At 38.0% G+C, this 24,118-nt stretch overlaps 1 protein-coding gene across 1 annotated transcript in view; it reads right to left on the reverse strand.

Moving 5' to 3' along the window:
- The window catches only part of SLIT3 (slit guidance ligand 3), a 790,143-nt gene that overhangs the window by 297,414 nt on the left and 468,611 nt on the right, over positions 1 to 24,118 (reverse strand). Inside the window, exon 6 of the mRNA XM_074960679.1 lies at positions 11,950 to 12,021. Coding sequence (XP_074816780.1) covers positions 11,950 to 12,021 — 72 coding nt within the window. The remainder of the gene's footprint in view (positions 1 to 11,949; positions 12,022 to 24,118) is intronic.

Raw genomic sequence — 24,118 nt, forward strand, 5'->3', positions numbered from 1 at the left:
TGCCCCACCCTAGAGGATGTTTAAAACAAAAACAAAAAACATACAGTATGGAAAAGTTATTTCCTATGCTATTCTGTAAGACTTCTCCATTGATGAGCACACAATTGTTTTGGCAAAACAAGTCAGTTGAGTGGTGGGGAATCTCACAATAAAACACCTCCCCAAAATCCTCAGGTCAGCCCCATGCATGGTAGTGTGATTATAGTAGACACAAATTGTTTGCCTTTTCAGGTATAGAGAGGGATAGCAAAACTTGTCTTGTATACTCACTCAAAAATGCTGTGATTGTGTCTACTTGTTAAAATGTTCCTCTCCAAGGTTCGCCCTGCACCAGCTGCTGCTAGCTGCCGCAATGCGGCATTGTCTGCTGTTACTGAGGTAGCCTGCATGCCCCACTTAGGCCACTAGGAGCGCAGAGGGACAAACTGTCAAGCTCTATACACCACATTACCAGCTACTCCAAAAACATAAGGATAACAATGAGTAGGAGGTGAGGCCAAGATAGTATTCCACTGAGTTATATGGCTGCAGCCCATCTCTTCCCCACACCATTCTTTTCCTATCCAGCCTCATCCCAGAGTTTGGAAGAGGAGGTTTGGGAGGAAGCCTAGAGCCCCACTCCCACCTGGCCCTCCACGCTAGTGACAGAATACTGGCTTTCCCCAACTAACTGCTATGATCTGCACCCCCCACAATAGACAAGGGGGACATGAAGAACCAAACAGTGAAATCATGGAGGGATATGAAATGGGGAGGAAAAAAAATGACACTGATTTTTTTGAAGGGACTTGAGAGAGGAAAGGAAACGTATTTTATACCCAGTGAACACCACATGTATTGCCAAGTAAGATAGAACATTTCTCAGGTAGCCCTTTGTTAAAATTTTAGGTTGTAAAGGTGTATGTATAGCCCTCATGGTGAAGTTACATGAGTTGTAAATTAAGGTTGTTATGTATGCTATTTAAATACACCCTAATGTATGGGGCATGTGTCTCACACATAAACTGGAAATTTAGAACTTGCATGTTCAAACATTCACACTGAAAAAGTTATCATTTATATAGCATGGGAAACTGAATAACAGACCTTTGCCAAACCCAGGCACAAAGGCAACTATTGTGACACACACATTCTTTTGGGTGAAAGTACAAAGAAGTCTGCACTTAGATACTAAACTAAAAATGGACTATTTTTGTAGTAATGATGCTTCAGGCAAAACCTGTCTAACTTAGAAAGTAAAACATTAAAAAATATGCTAAAAAATATCACCTTGTCCTGACTAAATTTACCTAAGGTGCTGCTTGCCCAATTGTCAGAGCCAGGAGGCTTCTTCAAGTCCCTAAATAATTACACAAGTTAGTTAATTCACTACCACATGCTACGCGCAAAGAAACCAACACACCTTAAAATACTGAATACTCACAAAAAGAACAGGAGTACTTGTGGCACCTTAGAGACTAACCAATTTATTTGAGCATAAGCTTTCGTGAGCTACAGCTCACTTCATCGGATGTAGCTCACGAAAGCTTATGCTCAAATAAATTGGTTAGTCTCTAAGGTGCCACAAGTACTCCTTTTCTTTTTGCGAATACAGACTAACACGGCTGCTACTCTGAATACTCACAGCGTTCTACTCATATTCAGTTCACAAAGTAAAAACTTGCAAAACAAAATAAAAGTTTGAATAAATATGAAGCAGTCACCTGATCGTGAATATTCTGCAAACATGAAAAGAAGCGAAATAAATTGAGTCAACTATTCATTGTAAATTATTTGCTCAGCTCTAATAGCTATACACACGCACAACAGGGTACTAACTCCACTTTGGATGCTTTGCATCTCAATGTTGAAATGTAGCAAGTATTAGCTCAAGCACCTCACCTGATTTCAAATGCCATCACAGTAGATGGGGAGAAAGGTTGGTTCTGAGATAAAATGGATCCAAGCCTTATAGGATTTTATAGATCAACCGATCTTGAACTATATCCAAGAGCCAATAGGCTGCCTGTGCCGTTGGAGAATTGCTGAAATAAACTCCCTGCTGGTGACTCCGCCCAGTAGACTGACAACCTCATTCTGCACCAACTGGAGCTTGTGACTGGGCTTCAAGGATAGTCTTATGTCTGCTGCATTGCGGTAATCTATGGATTACTGTGGCCAAGTCCAACTCTGAGACAGATGGTCACAATCACCCTCACTAGACAAAAATGGAGGAAGGCACTTTTGGTGACTGACACCAGCCAAGATTCCAGAAGTAGAGGGTGTGAAAGCACCTCCAAACTATGCATCTCTAGACAAAGGGCAGGTAGACCTTTTCATTAATAAGTGCAGAAATCCTTCCTCTGTACTCTCTAGAGCTTTCCACCAACCCATCAGCCTCACCTCTATCTTGTTTGGATTAGAGCAAGATACCTCAAACTCAGTCCAAATCCCAACCTTTGCCAGGCACTAGGAAACTGCAGACACAATGTACCATCTTGCTTTGATGAAAATGAGACAGAGATGCATATTTGCTGAATACTATTGGCGCTGCAGCTCAAAATGTTCTGCTATCTCCCTCAGTGCCTCATATGAAATAAAAAAGCCTTGCAGAACCTCACTTAGTAAATCCTATGGGACAGATTACCAATTGTCCAAATCTACACTCCGAGCTCTCTAAAAGCAAGGAATGGAAATACGCAAGAGCAATATAGCTAGGGTCTGTGTGAGATCCAACAAAAGCTTAAAGTCAATGGTATTTAAAGAACCTCAACATAAACATTTGTCCAATATTAGTACATACTGAACATATGTTTAACAATAATTCACCCAATAATTTAAACTCCTCCAATTTATGTAAAATTAATAATATTCTCATATTTTGATGTATTTCCTTCCTTTATTAAGGCTGAAAATTACAAAAAAAGCGTTCTACCAAAATTAAGTTTGTGATAATGTTATTTTAAAATTAAGGGTCATGCTTTCATCCTTAACAAATCCTCTTTCACCTTTCTTTCTTTTAACAAACAAAACAGCACATGCTAATTAAAGCATTGAGCATTTTCCTTTCTGTATCCTGTCATAACATATGTGTGATTGTCTCATTAAAAAATCCTCAGTTTTTCTTCTCAATTTCGTGTGTGGATGTGTATATATATTATAGAAATATATATTTTTAGATTTATTTATGCTACATGCATAAATACAAGTACAAAATTAAACAGAAAAATCTGGGACTGCTGTCTTTTAGATCAAAAGCAGCCTAGAATTCTGCACTTGCAATTTTGTGCCGATCAATTAAGTGGAGAGGCCTTTTTCAGGCACAAATGAATTCAGACACAAATGTACCTGATTTGCAAGCACAATTTCTACCTACAAATTAATTTCTTAAATGTCTATGTGCTACCATTTCAATCACCAATTGGCTGGAGATGCAAAATTATTGGCCTATCTGTAAATTTTTGGAAGCTTTAATGTCAAACATTATGCAGAGTTCGGGATCTCAGCAGCTACAGGTTAAAGTTAAATATTTGGCAAGGTAGATGGAGCGCTGGACCCACAACTCTGCTACAGGGAGCATCCTAGATACATTCTTTTCTATCATATTCAAAATTTAAACTCAAGAGAGTCTAATTCGAGAAGAATCAGGGTTATTATGGACAAAATGGGTGAACGAGTGCTTTAGTCCCAGAGCCCTCATAGAGGTGCCAGCAGCACTCTCTCTCTTATAATGACTGGGATCCAGATCAAGCGCTTGTACTGTCCGCACCTGTGGCAGTGTGGCAGAAGGAGAATGACAAAAAGCAGATTCCAGGGCATTTAGAACTTTATAGGTCATGACCAACACCTTAAACAGCATCCGGAAACTGATAGGAAACCAGCATTGATCTCAGAACAGCGGAGTAATGCACTCCCAGTCACGTGCCCCATAGATGTTGCAACAATCTAATCTTGAGGTGACAAAGTCTTGAACAACAGTAGCAAGGTCTGCCACAGAACAGAGAAGTTGCAACCTGTTGGCCAGGCAGATGGTAAACAACTGACTGGGTTACTGCTGTGATATGATCATCCAACAACAGCTGGGAGTCATAGCTAGGAGTCCTGGTAACTCACAGCAGATCCATTCCCTCCACTAATGACAGGTTTCAGAGCAGCAGCCGTGTTAGTCTGTATCCGTAAGAAGAAAAGGAGTACTTGTGGCACCTTCGAGACTAATAAATTTATTAAAGCATAAGCTTTCGTGAGCTACAAAAATAATATGTTGAACTGCATGGTCCAATTCAAATGAGTGAGATACACACAGCTGGGTGTCTTCAGTGATGAATTGGGCACTTACATCAAGATTGACAGTCAAAATTAAAAGCTTGCCTTATGTTTCCTGTACAACTGATGAAAATACTATATCAGACAGAGGGGAGGAAGGAGTAGCAAAGTAGTCACAAGATGAACAGTGCCTGCAAATGAAACAACTAATATCAAGCGAGTCTGGCAGAAGTCCCTGACAGATCATAAAAACAAGTCCCTCTCAGAAATGTATTTTGTTCTTGATTCATGAATATAATAGTTCCAAATGGGCACTGCTGTTATCTTGATGAGTTCTTCATCCCTAAGGGCTCCTGGGTGTTATGAGTTTAAAGGCGATAAAAACACCATGATAGTGGGGGTAGGTGGGAAATGAGCAAAGCATTCAAATATACTTCAGTAAGTCAAATCCATCTTCTGTAGATATAGGATATAGTTAGGCATCAATATTGCTTTTTCATGGACATGGCTAGAATACTAATACTAATAGGACTAACAGAATTACTAATTAAAGTACTTATGTGAATATACTGAACCCATCCATAAAGCAACTACCATTAAGGCCATAACAGGTATCAACGACTCTTACAGAGAGCCTCTCTTCCCCCCTCTTATTTTGTTTCTGCTGGTCTTGATATAAAACCTGTTACCTTGGTGCCATCTGGATACTGTTCCTTTCACCATACACTATACTTCCAACCTCAGATTTTTTTAAATATGTTATACAACAGAGGATCTCTCACATTTCATTTCCATATTGTTAGCAATGACAATAGATGTCTCACTGAAAAGTTTCAGCAAATAAAAAAATTCCTTATTAAACATTAAAGCATTCCACCACCACCACCACCACCCCCAGCCTGCCCTCCTGGTACGGAATTCTTCATTTCCAAATGACAAAACATGCTAATCGCATACATCAGGGTTTCAGTATATTTCAGAAAGTTCCCAGGACTTGAGAGAAAGTCCTCTAGGGCACAGATTTTCTGTTCCTCTTATCTCCAATTTGATTCCTATAGTGGAAAGTGTGACAGCAGCCATGCTCTTTGGGAACATTGCTCCCTCCTTCACTGTGGAGATCTACAATGAGACATGCATCTGACGAAGTGGGTATTCACCCACGAAAGCTTATGCTCCAATATGTCTGTTAGTCTATAAGGTGCCACAGGACTCTTTGCCTCTTCTACAGATCCAGACTAACACGGCTACCCCTTTAATACAATGAGACAGAAACTGATGGGGCAAGGACAGTTACTGGGCATTCTCATAATGCTTATCACTGGAGTAGTTCCAGAAAGCTAATGAAGTAGAGAAAAGAGGAACTAGCCATCTGTGCAGTGATACCTCTATACACTGGGGCAGTGTTACTTCGCCACAGCCAAGTCTACATTTGTTTCATCTCTGGCTGTCTTGTGAGACTAACTTCCTGTCATAACTCGGGTGGGGTGTGGGGGGAGAAGCCTGGTGATACTGTTAGAAAAGGCATAGCTGGTATTCCAAATTATTTTGGATTACACGCAATGGAATTAAACCATACACTCTGATTACCCACACCTTGCCACTAGTGACCCCTTTTGAATTTTTGTTTTCATCACTTGTCTTAAGTGTATAATTACTAGTGAAGAAGTTTAACAGATTTTTAACCCAAATTCATTATGAGCCCAACTGTATTATTTTCCACTTATTTGTTATTTTAATTCAACTGCACACAAGCATGAATGACTAAAACAAGTGTTATACACACAATTTATTGTGAAATCTAGTTCCCACTGCAATATTCTGATTGCACTGTAGCAGTTAAGAATGCACCTCACACAGTTCAAATTTAATCTTGATTGCCAGAACTGATGATAATTTGCAGAAAAATAGAGCAAGAAATCATTCTCATGACATTTTCAGGCTTTCATTAAGCGATGACATCTCATATATTTAGAATTATGTCATGACTTTAACGCCCTGCCTCTCAAGATAGTTGAAGCAAATAAAATGTTGGGACATACCTGGCAAAGCATTTTGAAAATAAGTAAAACTGGCTCTCTGTGTGTATAATTTTAATATCTATATGTATGCGTGTGTATAATTATAGGCAGCAAGACCGTAAACAGAAGAAAATTGGAAGAAAAATTAAGTTATGCTATATCTGAAGACCCTGTTTCATGCTCACAAAAATGTTTCAAGTTTGTTCATCTGAAAAAGCATTCACTGTGTATTATAATCATACATCTGAGAGTTCACTGTCAGAAGAGGCACAAGTTATTTACCAGGTTATTGTGGAATACTGTGTTATTTTACATGTTGGAATATTACCAATGGTAACTTGTAACTCAAGGTAAAGCTGTTGAATTCTCAACATAATCTGTGGCAACAAAAATGGATTGAAGTAGAAAGTCTGACTAAAACACGACAATAATATCCCCATTCTGCTTGTGAAAGTTTTGTTGCTGGTCAATGGGTGTTTTGCGCATAGTTCAAGAGAACCACACTATCCAAATTTAAACTGTTCTCACAGACTCTGATGTGTTCTCCAGAATACAAGCTTCCATCTAAAGCAAATTTTAAAAGCCAAGTGCATTATTTGCATCATATTGAGAGCTCCGTATTTCATAAAAAGAAAAGGAGTACTTGTGGCACCTTAGAGACTAACCAATTTATTTGAGGATAAGCTTTCGTGAGCTACAGCTCACTTGTGAGCTGTAGCTCACGAAAGCCTATGCTCAAATAAATTGGTTAGTCTCTAAGGTGCCACAAGTACTCCTTTTCTTTTTGTGAATACAGACTAACACGGCTGTTACTCTGAAACCCATATTTCATAGTCTGCATAATGAATATGTTTTGAGATACCAGGTTCCAGTTAATAATCTGAGTCAGAAAGAAGAAAAGTTTGAACTCCAGTACCCCCCCTTTTTGAATTTTCATTTTCAAATTATGTTTATTTATTCATTTATTTAAAGTTTTTGATAGTCCCAAGCACTTTTCGCTAGGTTTGAGCATTGGGACCTGGAAAATATTTTTCGTAATTTCTTTTTCAGATCAACACCTACTTTTCAGACACTTACAAGCTAATGAATAGAACTGAGGTTCTGAGTTTAGTCTTAGGTGCTCAATTCATGTATTAGAATTTCAGGCATGATTTAGGTTTGCTCTAGAAATCTGGCTGCTAGGTTTGCGATTTTTTCAACCTTTGAGAGTGCACTGTGGATGCATTCCACCCTAAATGACTTTTAATGCTGAATGCCTCTTTACATAGTTTGTTATCCATTAATTTAAACAAGATTATTCACACAAGTAGGACTATTCGTGGCAAAAGGATTGGAAGCTTTTGTCCATAGCTTGGAAAGCCTCAAAACCCAGTATGAGAGGCATAAGATGAATGAATAATTATAACAGTAATTAACACTATTAACAACATACCAAGAAGAAAACTGCATTATTAGCACTGCACAGTGAGAACAGAATGTGTTTGAAATGATACTCTTACCACACTTTTCTATGGGAAAACTCTTGGTAATGTGTATTGAAGTGAACAAATACGCGGAGGTCTTTTTGTTCCTTTCTGTATTGTGAAATCTGCAACATCCAGAGAGTTTTCAAGCTCCAACTTTCAAAGCTATTTCAAGTAACTAGCTCCTCAAAAATCCCAAGATTTTAAGCATTTCACTGCTGATGGGGATAGCGCAAACACCCAGCTAGTATTCATATTCTCTTGTCCAGTTTGGCTGGACGTATTGAACACACCCTGACATTCATTCCTGTTGAAAGGATGTCCCACAGGAATGAAGATGAAATTCTGAATGTTGAAATAGTTGTCTCATATATTCAGTATTCTTTGGATTACTTGGTTAATCAAGATGTCTGCTAACACCTTTATAAATAAGGATAAAAATGGCACCAACTAAAAAGTGTTGGACTCCTGGGATATGGATTGGAGGATGTTGAGGTTTGTTTTGTTTTTTAATGAATCCTAGCCTGTCGGCAGCTAAGCTTGTTCAGTTTAATAATCTAATAAATATTTCTGAACAGTGCCGTTGTGTTGTATGGTTATATCTGACATTATAAGCTAAGGATTTGGTGGAGTAGAACAGAAAACAAAGAAACCCCCCTATAGCAGAAATCACACTTTTTGTTTGGTGGGAAATTCACATCAATTTTGCTTGCATTTTCACTTTACAAATGCATATCAGTTTTATATTTTATTATGATTTTACTCATAAGATGCACCCTCCTTTGAGGCTTAAATTGTAAAATTCAGTTTTGAGTGTTCCTAAATTTAATCTAATTGTAGTTAGTATGGAATTACTAATATATGAAGCTTCCCGTACTATTGTGTCACAATCCATCCACTCCAATCTATTTCTATTTTACTTCAAACCACTCTGCTGGCACATTATTAGTAAGACTTTTGGAGATCCAACAAAAGCCACATGCAAGCACCAGTGATGCTTACTGATGAACCAGCACAGGGTACAGTAACAGCAATGCAACTTGGCAATTTATGCCACAGAGTCTGAAGGGCACACTACTATATGTGCCAATTACAAGTCTGTAAGCATCCTAGTATACACAATCACATTCCTTAACTGAGATACAGGTATCCCAGCTGTTAACACAATACTGTATCAACGCAAATTTTGGGTAGTGCAATTAATTGTCGTGACAGGGCAGAGTGAAGGTTGAAAACTGGGCTGTTTGGTGCTAGTTTATTAATGAAAAGAGTTTAATGACAAGTTTACTAATGGCAGGAAGAACTGATGTTAAATAGGCTCTTATACAAGCATCAGAACCTCTCTCTGAGAACCAATAACCCAAAAAATCAGATCATGGGGCTCTCTATTCTCAGGGATAATTCAATAATTTTCCTTCCAGTTCTTAAATCTACTTGGAGAAGGTCGTCAAATTCCTCTTCTCCTCTGATGAGTTTCAATTTGGAAAGCAAATGGAATAAAGAGATGGAATTGCTAAAATTTAGTGTAGTAATTTATTTTCTGTATAGCACTAAGAATGGGCTAGATATGTTAAGCAGCTTGCAAAAAAACATGGCCTCTACCCCCAAAGAGTTTACAATTTAGGCAAGAATTTACCACGAAAACAAATCTGCGTACATTTTGAGAAAGACTAATATTTTAGTTAGTGAGAAAAAGAAAAATGAACAAGGCTGCATCATTTGGTATCACTGCAAATTGTTCAAATTGATTATCGTTAGTGAACAGTATTTGCCAAAATTACCGTGTCTCCATTATGTGATGGATTATAGGTGAGAACATATTTGCATGCAATTATGTAGTGGTGACTGCACTAGGGAGTGGTCACTTGATGTTCTTCTGGTTCTATTGTTAACATTCTTTCTAAGCGTTGACACCTTTTTGATTTTGACTCTTTGTAACAATATTCAGGATGAAGGTGTGACATCTCTTGGGAAGTTAAGCCATTTGTTTTGTTTCACAGACTTGAAGTGCTCAAAATTGCTTTGAAGAGCTTAAATAAAAATTTCAAACTGGGGAGGCAACATAATACTGAGGATTTTGTGCCTGTAAGAAAGATATCTTAAGAATTAGTTAGTGCCAACCAATTTTCTCATTTCTTAGAATTAAGACTGATTTCTCCCATAAAAGCGTGCCTATATTGAAAATTAAAACTGCAAAGTATAATCGATTATGGCCAATTCTAAACACAGAGCAGGTTAGAACAGATTCTAACAGAACACCCCAACAATTATATTGATTTGGGGATGGTTTAGAATCAAGCCATTATAGACAGATAGGTAGATAAAGTAATTCAACATTTGATCAGTTCTGATAACAATGGGGAAGAGAAATATGTTGCTAAACACTATCTCAGAGCCTACAGTTTTTAGGATATTATAGTACAAATATCATGTAATTTGCTAGTCAACATACTTTGTTGAAGTAATAGCACAATCTAGTGTCAGCGGATGTCAGGTGCATCATCCTTGGATAAAGAAAACATGCAATCAGAAAAAATATTAGACTTGAACTTATTCTTTGTGTAAAATTGGATCATGCTTCTGGTAGCTAGTGATGACTTTAAAAAAAAATCACAATAATCCTTTCAATCTGGCAGAGAAGGAAAATGTTATTGTGGGATGTCATTACCTGTTCTAAAAAATGCTATTAATTCAAAATAAAGGTTCTGTCTTTCTAACTGTATTCTTCACAAAACAAGTTTCCAGCTAGGAGATCCTTCAAAATACCTAATATGAGCTCAACACAAGAGATAAACAGTATTAGGTCAATCACAACATGTTTATTATACATCATGGCTTCAAAACTTGAGAGACAGAGACAATAAATATCTAAAATGACTATCCTAGACAAACAACCATGGAAACTAGCCTTAGGTCATTTAGAGTCGGATCCTGCTTCTACTCAAGTTGATGGCAAGACTCCAATTCAATCTCCACACTTGAGTTGTGAGGAGTTTGGTTATTATTATGGGCTCTCCATGTACCGTCCTTTTGTGTTGCCTGTACTCATAATTCAAAAGGCTCTGTATTGATTCATCTCCAGTTTAATTTGCCTGCACTAGGCATGTGCACAGTTTAACCAGCCAATATTCAACTGTTTGCTGTCATCTAGCTAAGCAAAACCTTTGCTGGTAGGCTGGATGGGGCCTTCTCTGCTGTAATTCACTGCATATAGTTACTGCACTGGACCACTCTTACCTCCACTTCAGGTGCTAAGGGGTTTGCTTTTCTTTTCTTTTCTGCCAAAGAGTTACACATCTTCAGAAGTGTTCATGCTTTTAGTTTGGAAGAATTAATTTTCCAACAACAGGAAAGTCTTTGCATCCATTTGCTTAGTTAAGCAGTACACTAGAAAATGCGTCATTGCTCAGATATAGTAACTATGTTAGCAATAGTCAAATTAATCTATGCCTAGATACTTAACTCTTCGTAACATCTGATTTTACAAAAAAAATTAAAAGCGCGCATAAACATAGTTTTATGTTTGTAGCTCAAAATCAGGCTTCATTGTTGAATCCAATTTAAAAGGTATTAGTATTCTGCTTATTCTCATTCCGCTATTTCACTAAAACCATTCAAAGGATGCACTTTACCAAAGGTTGGGAAAACATTAAAAACTGTGGTATTTTTGTGCTGCAGCTTTAAAAGAACACACCTCGGCATGATTCTGGTTCTCCAACTGGGACCTTCCCCATAAGCTAATGATGTGAGCAAACATGTCAAAGTCCCCTGCAATCCCCCTCCCACCTTTTTTATTTTATATTTTATTTTACACATCCTCTTTCTGTCTAGATCAATTGTGAGATACCTCTAAACAGTCTTCTCTCCAAACCTGTTACCCATCCTCTACTCCATATTACACATATACAAATAGGTTTCTGGCTGTACATACTGTACAATTGCATGTGCTCTGGATGTTATTGAACCCCATCTGTTTCACACAGTAACAAATATGGCAATTTCTATGCTCCTCAGGAGCATCAGCACATAAGTCCTCTTTTGTAGTTTAATTAGCAGTAATCCCCATTTGGGGGAGATGAGACATTTCACTTCTCTGGTTATAACACTTTGGCCAGGGTAAGAAGGAGACCAAAAAACAAAAAAAATCCCTACATTTAATCAGCACTGCAGCATGGAGAGAGACAAACACACACAGACACACAAAAGAAATCACAAAGTCAACTCACAGAATCTCCAAGTCACGCAGGGCTCTGAAGGCTCCATCTTCAATGCAGCTGATCTGGTTGTTGTCCAGTTGCCTGCAGGAAGGAAGGGAAAGTATGAAGGTTTGCTGGGTAACTAAGCTGCCTTAAAACACCGGGTTCCAGTCTTTCCTGTCACTGAGGTGTCCCTCCACCCCCTTGCAGTCTTTGCTCGTCCCCCAGGAGGAGGCTTGCTCATAGCCTGCCACGCTGCTCTGTCTCTTCTCACTGACTGTCTGAAAGAACTGCACAGAACAGCACAGTGAAGCCTGTCAGGTCTCAGTAAATATTAATTGCGCTTTTTTTTTCCTTTCTTTTTTTTTTTTAAGGCAGAAGGGAGTAATTTCATTACATTAGGGCATCCAATCCATTATGAGCTTTTACCGTCATGTCACTGAAACAATTTCATTAAGCTAAAGGCCTGTAAATCATTGGAGGTCACTGCACTGCCCTCTGCGACCTCCCAGAATGCCTTTTTTTTCTTTTACTGGAAGTTGCAGTCCTCTGTCCTGAAAGTACTAAATCTCAAGGCTTTATCTGCCCAAGAGCTGCAAGAGTGCACGGGGAATATACCAATTCTAAATTAGACTCAACTAATCTAATTTTATAGTCTTTTTATTATTCTAAGCACCAAATGTCTGTGGTGTTCGAGGCTTCTTTCTATTGTTACTGGTCCCATCTGGTTGGCCATTCTATTGAAAGATTTTTGACTAAATACAGATTCTGCCTAACTGTATCAGTGAGAGAAATCCATTGATAGAAAATATTCAAAAAATTGTGTGCATGCGCGCACACACACACACACAATTACCGTCTTAATAATATAGTACTTTGCTATGAAACAAGTGTAATTTAATACACCTAATATTGATTTTTCACATTTATTTTACCCAGATATGCATGTTTAAATATATTTTACAGTGTTTGGGAACATTTGGGTACATATGCAAACGTGTGCATTTCAACTAGAAATTTTTTTTTAATGCTCCCAGCGCTTGATTCAAAATGTACAATTTAAGGATTTAAGTCCCTGTGTATCTGATAATTTACATTACACCACTGTAAAAAAATCTGTATTATATGCTACTGTACAAACTATACATACAGTTAAATACAGAACAGACATTGCAAAAGATGTGAATACACACCCCTTGTTCTGTGTGGTCCTTTGCCTAGACTACAAGGTTGGCGGGACTGTCTGTTCTGCATGTCTGTACAGTATCTAGCTGCGCACAACAGTGCTATGATCTTTTGGGGGTTTATAGGTGCAAATGCATATTAAACAAAATTATTATAACAATGTACATATAATAGTGTACATATACACACTTGCACCGGTAGAGATATGATAATGTGGTGTGGTAGAAAAATCATCATCCTCTGTGCTTTGCACTGTATAGACATTTAAGAAACCATGCATTGCCCCAGCAACCTTCCAGTGAAAGTAGAAATAAACCATCGACTGGATATAATAACTATAATACAATAAAAAAGATAGTTAGCATCTTTTTAAGTAGAAAGTGTGTGTTAATTTACAGTTCTAAATGACTAACATTCATTTTAAACTTCATGAATCGCCACATAGGTACAAACTGAGCCTATTGATATAAATTATGCTGAGTATGTGTATATATATATAAACCCCAAGTGACATTTACCCAAGCTGATGTGGTCCTATCATAATGGACCAGGTTCAGTAAACTCCAAGCTTTTTATGATTTAAAGTGTATGAAAAATCATACTGATTATCAAGGCTACCAAACAGCTTACAAGCACAAACCCAGTTTAAGTTTCTCATAGAGCTCATAACTTAACAAAACATGCTGAATTCGGCAAATCTTTGAGCAGCATCCCTCATGCTGAAACAAAAGATGTAAAATCATCTAAATGGGATCTCACACACACACATGCACACATGCACTTCTGCATCTTTTGGGGGTAGAAGGAAGGAGTTGCTGAGAGGCTACTTTTTGGATCTTTATTTACTGGTGGTTTCTGAAATGTTAACACGTGTCACTTTACTGGAACGGTGTCTAAGTGATAATTTAGGTGTTAGGATTGCTGTAACAAGCATTTAAAATGGAGTAAAACACATGATATCCGTTGTGTGTGTATTTAAGAACTTTATATTGCAACTTGCTTCCTCATGTACATTATTCATCTAATTCACAGGTGCTTTGCATTTGATGTTAAAGAAAAAGCAAGAGCCAGCGATTAGGTGAACACGAGTACCACCTATTTCTTTCTTTTCAAACTCATTAGGTTGTGTTAATTGTGTTTAATTGAGGTACAGCATTCTATCTACTTTACTGTCAAATATGTTAAGATCTAAGTAAATAAGCCCAGAGTGATTAATATACGTATTCAACATCAGAAAGCCTTCTGTTAGTCATATAAGTACACGTAAACAGCATAAAGTTTCTTTTTTAAGAATGCTGTTCTGTTGCTTGGATTTTATGGTAAAATGTATTTAATAAATCATATATAGCTCTCTATGGGCCCAATCCTGCCAACACTAACTACCGAGCTTAAAGCCTGAGAGGTCTATTAATCAACGGGCCCATTCACAGCAGTAAGGTAAGCACTACATGCTTCGCAGAGCTAGTACTGTATATTCATAGGATCGGGCCCCAAATTATTAAGCTTTATAGATGGATCTCATTTTGCATTAGTTACACCCTGCCCTTTAGGACTAATTTCAGCTTCCTAACAAACTATAGGAGCATGGTGTCTGAAAGACAGCCAGGGTAAGCATTTAGAGAATGCAACAGGGGGCCAGCGCCACCTGAGTTTTAGTCTTTGTTCTGTAAATGATTAAGGCCCCAATCCTGCAAACACTTATGCATGTGATTAATTTTAAGCATGCGAATTACCCCTCTGAAGACAATGGGATTAATCATCATCTTAAATTTAATCACGTGTTTGTTTGCAAGATTGGGGAAACAAATCCTATGCTGTGATACTCAAAATGGACAACTTTTGCTTTTAAAGCAAAAAATCAGGATCTGAGAAAAGCTATAGCATACACAGAAAAACTGAAGAGTCAGAGAGAAAAAAACAGAGAACGCAGGACTGCATTTCCCTGAGTTACACGTTGCACCACAACTGTCTCCTCTTAGCACTTAGCTCCGAATGTAGTGTTCAAACATGCACATAAAAGAACTAAATATTCATTTGTCAGCTATTACTATCTTTCGGGTAAGTTTCAAAAATGGCATTCGTTTTATGTGACAGGTTTGAGTGTCAGCTTTCAGACGTTTGTTGAAGAGATTTTTCTCCTTGCTATTACCAAAATAATATAATTAAGGGAGGCTGCATCTCTGATAATTAGAGCAGAGGACAGGAGGACTGGTATTCTTCCACCGCTCACATGATATGTGATCTTTGGAAACTTGCTCTTTACCTGACTTTCTCCCCACCTATGAAATGATTACAACACTGACCACCTGGGGATGTTTTGAGGCTTATCTAACACTTGCAAAGTGGTCGAATTGCCTCTTATGAAAGGCACTATAAAATGTGCCCACAGCAACTTTTATGAAAGTGGGTCTTTGTATAGCTGGCTGGAAGAAAAGGGGATTTGCCCCTGTAGGAGCTCCCTTATAGCAAGGGGGGAGAAATGGGAAAGTTCATAGATATGGACAGGAAGGGCAGGAAGCAGATGGGGCCAGGTTAGGACAAGGTCACTGCATTGTCCTTCCTGCTGACTAGAAGAGTAGGGGGGTATTTATGTCCCAAGCAACCTCTTTACCAGGACTGGGCTACCCACACATGTACTTGGCAAATTTTGACCCACTGTGGGAATTATACTAATTGCCCTATTCTTTTCAGAGCTGAGAAGGAATTTTCCTCTTACCCCTGGATTGGCCGAAGCCAGATGTTTGTTTTTCTTCACCTTCACCACAGCAGTTCTGTGACCTTGTGGGGTGGAGTAAGGGGATTAGGTTATACTGTCACAATTTACTACGTAAAAGTTGTGGTGGATGTCCAATGCACATACTTGGTATAGAAGGAATGCAGTTATTGGACAAAATGGATTGGGAAAGGATTTGGAAGAAAGCATTCCTTAAGGAAGTTAAGTAAGAAGCGGTTGGGGATCCTACACCTCATCAGCAGGGAGTCAATCCCCTCCTTTTCCTGTCCCCCTTGAAGGGGCTAAGGAAGAGGGTTTGGGACTCCTAGCTCTTGTCAGCAGGAAGCTGACCCCCTCCTTCCTGAGCTGTACAATATGTTGCCTGGTACCCCTGGATATTATAAGTGAATACAGTTGCAGCCTAATTAAACCGCATCCACGGCCTCCTGTCTTTCTTCTGCACAGATGGACAGATACAATGTATTCTTATGATTAATAATAAATAATATGTTTGGATAAAATTAATAATTTGAACTACAAAAGAAAACAACAGACGAAACAAACTGCATCTTTTCGCTCAGGCAGTAGCTGCTGGGGTATTACTGGAGCCTCTGAACAGCAGGCAGACTTACAATATGTATCATGTAGGCTGTGATAACTAGAAACAAAGGGGGGGGGGCTTGAGGAAGGAGTGTCAGATTTAATTTTGAACCTCCAGGCTTTTGTCAGGTTAAGATGGATCCCTAACATTAACAGGAATTAAAGTGTTTGCTTAGGTTTAAATGGGGTAAACCCCTCGTGAATAATTTCATACATTAGACACTGGCCTTGGGTCTGTGGCTTTTGTCAGAAGTGTCTCTTGCTTTGACGTCAGCAAGCATAGGAAACCCTGCAACATATGTGTGATTAAATAGCTGCTCTGACTTCACCCAAAAGGCTCCAGGGAACTGAAACTCCTATGACAGGCAATTAGCTATTAGACAATAATAACAGCTACAGATATATAACAAAAGAATTCAGAAAAAAAGAGTAAAATTGGATATCAAGGAAAAGATGTATTAGCTACTTAAGATAAAGGTAACGTTTGAGACAGGAACACTTGAAGCTTGTAAGCTGTTTACTGAAGAAATGAAATATTCCCTTTTTAAATAAATCTGCTCTCGCAGATATATCTATATCTATAAAATCATAGAACTATAAGCAAGAAGGGGACAACTAGTCTATCCCTCTGCATTGAAGGAGGATTAATTATACCTAACATACACCATGTATATTATATGTATAATAATATGGTGTTATGTATAGGATAATTTCATGTCACCCATTTACTACTCAAGTGTTTTCAATAAGAAGCATAGAAAATATAAATTATAATTGACCAAGAAATTATGTGACTGATGGATAATTATTTGTCTTTAAAACTGGCATTTTATAATACAAAATTAAGATAAAACATCTTTCGTTAAAATTGAGAAACAATGCTGCACTCCTGTAACTATTAAATCCTTATATTTCAACTGTTATTTAGCCAAGAGATGGAGCTAAGTTTTAGCACCAAATCCCATGACACTGCAACACTTTGGCTCATATATTTGGATTTGCATATTATCTACCATAAGGTGAGTGTTAAATTTCAAATTTCATTATAAGAAAAACTAGGATTTCAAAATGCTGATTTCCTTTTGCCATTAAAAAAATCCTTTAATATTCAGAAATCTAAATTGATCATTTTGGTAATTTTCTGCAAATAACACTGTTCCTTTGTTCTATAATCAGATACCAAATGCAACAGAATTCACTACCTTTTTTGCAACTAACAAGCGTATGTACCGAAAGAAAAAGACAATGAAGCACTGAGTATGTTGAAACAACAAGCTAAATTCTCACTTTGTTTTGATATATTTTGTTCATTTGTAATATAGGAAAATATTTTTTAAATGTACAAACATTAGTCAGGACATTGTAGAATCCAAATGATCTATTCAAAAAACAGACAGAACACTAGTTTAATTAATGTCTTCACTTTGTATGTCCGGTCTGGAGACTAGTTAAAAATGTAAACATGAATCTGTTTTAACAAGGACTATTATGCGTACTTTGCAGTTATTCTCATTTAATACATTTGATTTCCTGTATTTTATATGACTATTTAGCATACATGTTTGCTAATCGGAAGAATAGTTTTACATCCTAATAGCTGTTCATTTAAGAGAACTCCACACTAATACAAATGCACGTGGCAGAGTAATATCTCAGAAGTATGTCATATGTTAGCAAATGAAAAAATATTTCACACATCAGTGGGAAATGTCAACAACAAATTCATTTTCACATTAAAATATTTTACTGTGTTTTAGACTGAGATTTTTTACGGACATTTAGTGGGAAGGTGCTTTGACTGTACCCTTTTTTAAAAAGGCAACTGTCAAGGAATTTAGGCCCACAATTTAAGATTAATTAATCATCCCTCCAAAATACTCATTTTGACAGATGTGTTCATAGGAACTTTTTCTTAACACTCTAAAGGAAACAACTGTTTGGATGTATTTCACCTGCAGCGAATGCACTCCGATAGTGCAGCACTTAGATAGTTTATAAGAACCAGAAACAGACTAGTCTACATTCGCTGTCCAAATCTAGAGTCTGATCCTGCAGATGCTTAAGCACATGAATAATTTGAAGAAAATTGGCCCAGCACACACAAGTAAAATTTCTCACATGCCTCAGAATTGAAGGATTGGGCGTTTAGAGAGGTTTCATACATAAAGAAACTCCCCAGAGGGGGCCAGGAGGTACACATTTTCAATTCTTTCAGTTTCAATAATCAACAAGTGCATTAACAAAGACGACGGAATTTTAAAAACATTATTTTTAATCAATTTTAATTTTTCATTCTTAATTTTACTCATCTTTGAAGAATTTCAACAAAATTAAAACCTTTGATGATAGTTTTAAAATGTGTAGATTAAATAAATTGATGTTAACATTAAAATACAGGTTGAATGGGGTAAAAATGCGTCTATATAGGGGAAAGAGCTAAAGTGATCAGTCTGTAATCCACCTTTGACATTTTGAGCCTTACTCCAGAATTGCTTGTTTTTAGGACAATTATGGTTTGGAGACAGCAACATTCAAAGCATTACGCAGAAATAGCTCATTTGCATAGCATAACCGGTCAGATCTGATCAATTCTCAGTCCCATTCTGTGTTACCAAGGTTGTTAAGTAACAGATTAGGGGTTTTTTGTTTTTGTTTTTTTTAATTATTCTGCAGATTATGAAGTTTAAAGTTACCAATATCTGCTCCCTCTGTAAATAAAATTACCTGGCTTTGTTATTTTGGAGGCAAGCAGCATTTTATATAAACATCACATCAATTTAAAGCAATATTTAATTAAAAAAATAAAACCTTCCTCCCCTCCCCCACATCCAACATCTCCTTTCAATTTCATGGTATTTACAACATCCTTATTTTACTGTCCCCGGTTACTGATGTAACAAATAGTGCATACCAAACACACAAATGGCTGTCTCCATAGCAATTGGGGCAGGTTTTGTGGTTTCCCTAGTTACTCCTGACTGATAACCATCTGCTGTTCTTCATTGCCATAGGCCCAAGAGGAGGGGGAGGGAAGAAATCAGAAAGATAAAATTGGTGATTGTTAGATCATTTGAAAAGGTATCTGTTGTACAGTTTTTTAACCCCCCAAAAGGATTTGTACTTATTTGGGTTCCAATTCTGTCTTTTACTTTCAGTAGATGTGAAATAAGTACCTTTTGTAGAAGACGACTCTATTGCCAAGTTTCAGAGTGGTAGCCGTGTTAGTCTGTATCAGCAAAAAAGAACGAGGAGTACTTGTGGCACCTTAGAGACTAACAAATTTGTTTGAGCATAAGCTTTCCTGGGCTAAAGCCCACTTCATCAGATGCATGAAGTGGGCTTTAGCCCACGAAAGCTTTTGTTCAAATAAATTTGCTAGTCTCTAAGGTGCCACAAGTACTCCTCGTTCTATTGCCAAACTGGATCAAAGAGGGCATTATCCTGAGGGCAAGAATTTGCCAGTTTTTCACTGAATTGTTACATTTTACACCCACTTTAACACTTTTTTTTTTGAGCTAGGATCACAAGGGCTCTAAGGTTCCATTCACAAAACAGGAGGAGGAAGAGGTGGTGTGCTCTTAGGCCCAATAGTCCAGTTATTTGGGTACTCACCTGAAATGTGGGAGGGAGACCAAGATTAAAATCCCTGCTCTGAAGCAGGAATTTTAACCCAGGTCTTCTCTGCTCTAAGGAGAGTGCCCTGACAACCAGTCCATAGGCTATTCTGGGATGGAGCTCTCAATTTCTCCTGCTGAAGCCGGTCCACTTTGTATACGTAACGATTGGCAAAGCGATTTGAACTTGGGTCTCCCATCTGAGTGCCCTAACCACAATAGCTACAGAATCATTCTCAGTCACTCTCTCTCTCGGGCTCAATGACTATTGAAGTATTTTATACAAAATAGAATGGTTTCAACGGGAGAGTCTGAGAGACACACAATGCAGAATAGCCAATAGTCTGGTGGTTAAAGGCATTAGTTTAGGAGTGGGAAGATTTGCGTTCCAGTCCCTGCTCTAGGAAAGGGATTCAAACCCTAAACACTGGGCTATTGGATATAAAGGGATTGCTTTGCCCTCCTCCTCCTGTTTTATGAATCTAGCCCTTCATTTCCTTAGCTTTTATTAAAAAGAGACTAACAATGCCCAGAAACTAAACATTTCATGTAAGAAACAAACAAAGCATTTTGTTCGACCCAACATCCATCTGTCAACTTTTTGATTCACCAAAAATTCTGAAAAATGTAGCTTTTGGTTCCTGTTGAACCAAACTCCATCCTCCTACCCCCCACAGCACTGCCAGAGAACCAAAAGTCAGTTCTTTGCCCATCTCTAGCCATGATGTAGCAAAGCAAGATTATTTAACAAGGGTGCTTGGCAGAAATTATATTAGTTCCATGTTTCATTGTTTGCTTTATTGTTTTTATATATATTTAAAAAAAAACATGTCTCTGAGGGAATACTAGGGTTTCTAACCCTATAAGAAGGCATGTATTCTCTGGAGGACTTGAAGGGAGATAGGATGGAGTGGTGATGATGAAGATGGGACATTTGAGAAATCTTAACCACGAAGATAGCCTGTGAGCTCCCCAGGGGTCAGTCACACACACTCACTCATCTAAAAAATCAAGAGGAAGATGAAGCAGGTGGCAATCTTACTGCTGAATCTCTGGGCATTTGTCCACTTAAGTCACACCAGTTCAATTACTTTAATATTTTTTGTATATTCCGTTCTACCACCTTGTAGTCAATATCCATTTAATTTTTATGGATGACTTGAGAACAAACCAAATGAGCCAAAGACAAATGAGAAGATTAAAAATGAGGGATACATAATACCAAAGTAATAATTGTTCCTAGTTAGTCCTTACATTATTGCACCAAAATCACCTGGACATTTAGATTTTACTTTAAAAGGGAAAAAAAAGAAGAAGAAAAGTTTGTGGATTGTTTTTAAATTAGAAACTGAAGATTCATGCTACGCTGAAAATATACTGAAGAATATCCAAGATGAGGGACAGCTAGTGTATTGACTACATCATCTTAGCAACATGCCACTGAATTATTAAACTGAAGCTTTGTATAATAAGCCCACTAGACTGTTTGTTGAGTTGCAAACTGGGATCAGCAGCCAACAAAAGTATTCCAGTAAGTGATTCTGGTTTACCAATACTCTATTTTTTTTTAAGTCCCAGTAGTGCCAAGGAGGGGTGAGGGAGTTTTAAATATCTCAGTGCATCCCTTTTGATACACATTTCCTGTACACCCCAAAACTACTGCCCAAATAATAATGATTTGGCTTGAATCACAGTGGCATTTGTAACGAAGACTATAAATTTCAAGCTGATGCTTTAGCCTTAAATCATGCTATTATGACTAGGAATAGCCGAGGTTTCCCCAGTACGGATCATTCTTAGCATAGGCCTCGTCCTCATAGGCTTTCCACAGAGGCTGTACAGGGCATTTACAGGAAAGGTGTGGGGGCTGGGGTTCAGACGATCAGGTGCTGCATATGACTGGAGCCAGCTCAGAACACCAACAGAATGCAGCTATCTGTTAATATGCTGACATGGCAAAAGTGACTCTGCCCTTGCGGCACTGAGGTTAGATTATTCTAATGAGCTTGATTGTGGGTCACTGAAAAATTAAGTAGTGCACAATAAGCCTCTCTTGATTGCTCTAAGAGAGTGAGTATGGGGACACAAGGTCTTCTGTTTTACTATTGCTTTATTCTTTTCTCTGTCTGTCTCAGTACGAAGAGAGTTGAAGAATTGGGTTTGCTTATTTAAATGCCCTGGGTCCCAGATACAAGGTCCCTCACCAAAGGCTCTTAAGCAAAGTGCGCAGTCATGGGACAAGAGGGAAGATCCTCTCGTGGATCGGTAACTGGTTAAAAGACAGGAAATAAAGGGTAAGAATAAATGGCAGTTTTCAAAATAGAGATAGGTAGATAGCGGTGTCCCCCATGGTTCTGTACTGGAACCAGTGCTGTTCAACATATTCATAAACGATCTTGAAAAAAGAGGTCAACAGTGAAGTGGCAAAATTTGCAGATGATACAAAATTACTCAAGAAATCTCACAAAACTGGGTGAGTGGGCAAAATAATGTCAGATGAAATTCAATGCTGATAAATGCAAAGTAATGCACATTGGAAAACATAATCTCAACTATACATACAAAATGACGGGGCCTGAATTAGCTGTTACCACTCAAGAGAGACATCTTGGAGTCATTATGGATAGTTCTCTAAAAACATCCACTCAATGTGCAGCAGCAGTCAAAAAAACTAACAGAACGTTAGGATCCATTAGGAAAGGAATAGATAATGAGGCAGAAAATATCATAATGACTCTATATAAATGCATGGTATGCCCACATCTTGAATACTGCATGCAGATCTGCGTCTCAAAAAAGATATATTAGAATTGGAAAAGGTTCGGAGAAGGGCAACAAAAATGATTACAGGTATGGAACAGCCACAGTATAAGGAGAGATTAAAAAGACTGGGACTTTTCAGCATGGAAAGGAGATGACTAAAAGGGGATATGGTAGAGGTCTATAAAATCTTGACTGGTGTGGAAAAAGTGAATAAGGAAATGTTATTTACTTCTTCACATAAGATAAGAATTAGGGGTCACCCAATGAAATTAACAGGCAGGAGGTTTAAAACAAACCAAAGGAAGTACTTCACACAAAGCACAGTCAACCTGTGGAACTCTTTGCCAGGGGATGTTGTAAAAGCCAAAACTATAACAGGGTTCAAAAAAGAATTAGGTTAGTTCATGGAGGATAGATCTGTCAACAGGTATTAGCCAGGATGGTCAGGCATGCAATCCCAAGATCTGAGTGTTCCTAGCCTCTGTTTGCCAGAAGCTGGGAGTGGACAACAGGGGATGGATCACTCCATGATTGCCTATTTGTTCACTTCCTCAGAAGCACTGGAATTGGCCACTGTTGGAAGACAGGGTACCGGGCTAGATGGATAATTGGTAATGGCTCGGCAGGCAGCAGTGTGTGAGTGGCTAAAAATTGCACACACCCTGTTATTTTTGTCTTCTCCACACACGCGCCAGTCCAACATTCTTGTTTGCCTCATGAACTTATGTCTTGTCTTTTAGACTGTTAGCATTTTGGAGCATTTTCTGCATGTCTGTGTCGTGTCTTACTCAATAGAGCCCTGACTTGGTTGGCCTTTGGGTACTTCTGCAATATAAATGGGAAGCAACAATGTTGTTTAGAAATGCCCATTGTCTCGTAATCATGGCAAATAATTTGATGTATACAATACTGTTAGGTTTCAGAGTAACAGCCGTGCCAGTATGCATCCGATGAAGTGAGCTGTAGCTCACAAAAGCTTATGCTCAAATAAATTGGTTAGTCTCTAAGGTGCCACCAGTACTCCTTTTCTTTTTACAATACTGTTAGAAGCCTAGCCATTCTGATAAGATGTGAAATTGAAGACATTCTACTACAAGTGAAGACAACTGGCTACCCAGCTGAAGATCTCATTTCACTTTTCTAAAAGAGCAAGTGTTCTGTTGTTCACTGCTGTATGTATAGTACTATTGAGTGTGTAATACTTGCATAATTTACCTAAGGTGTTATTGCAATACCTATAACTGTATCTAGCAAACCGAGTTGTAAAAAGATGCGGGATATTTAGTGAACAAGAGGTTCTAGATAAAACCAAATTGCATTTTAT

The sequence above is a fragment of the Natator depressus genome, chromosome 8 (assembly GCF_965152275.1).
Source record: "Natator depressus isolate rNatDep1 chromosome 8, rNatDep2.hap1, whole genome shotgun sequence".
NCBI lineage: Eukaryota > Metazoa > Chordata > Testudines > Cheloniidae > Natator > Natator depressus.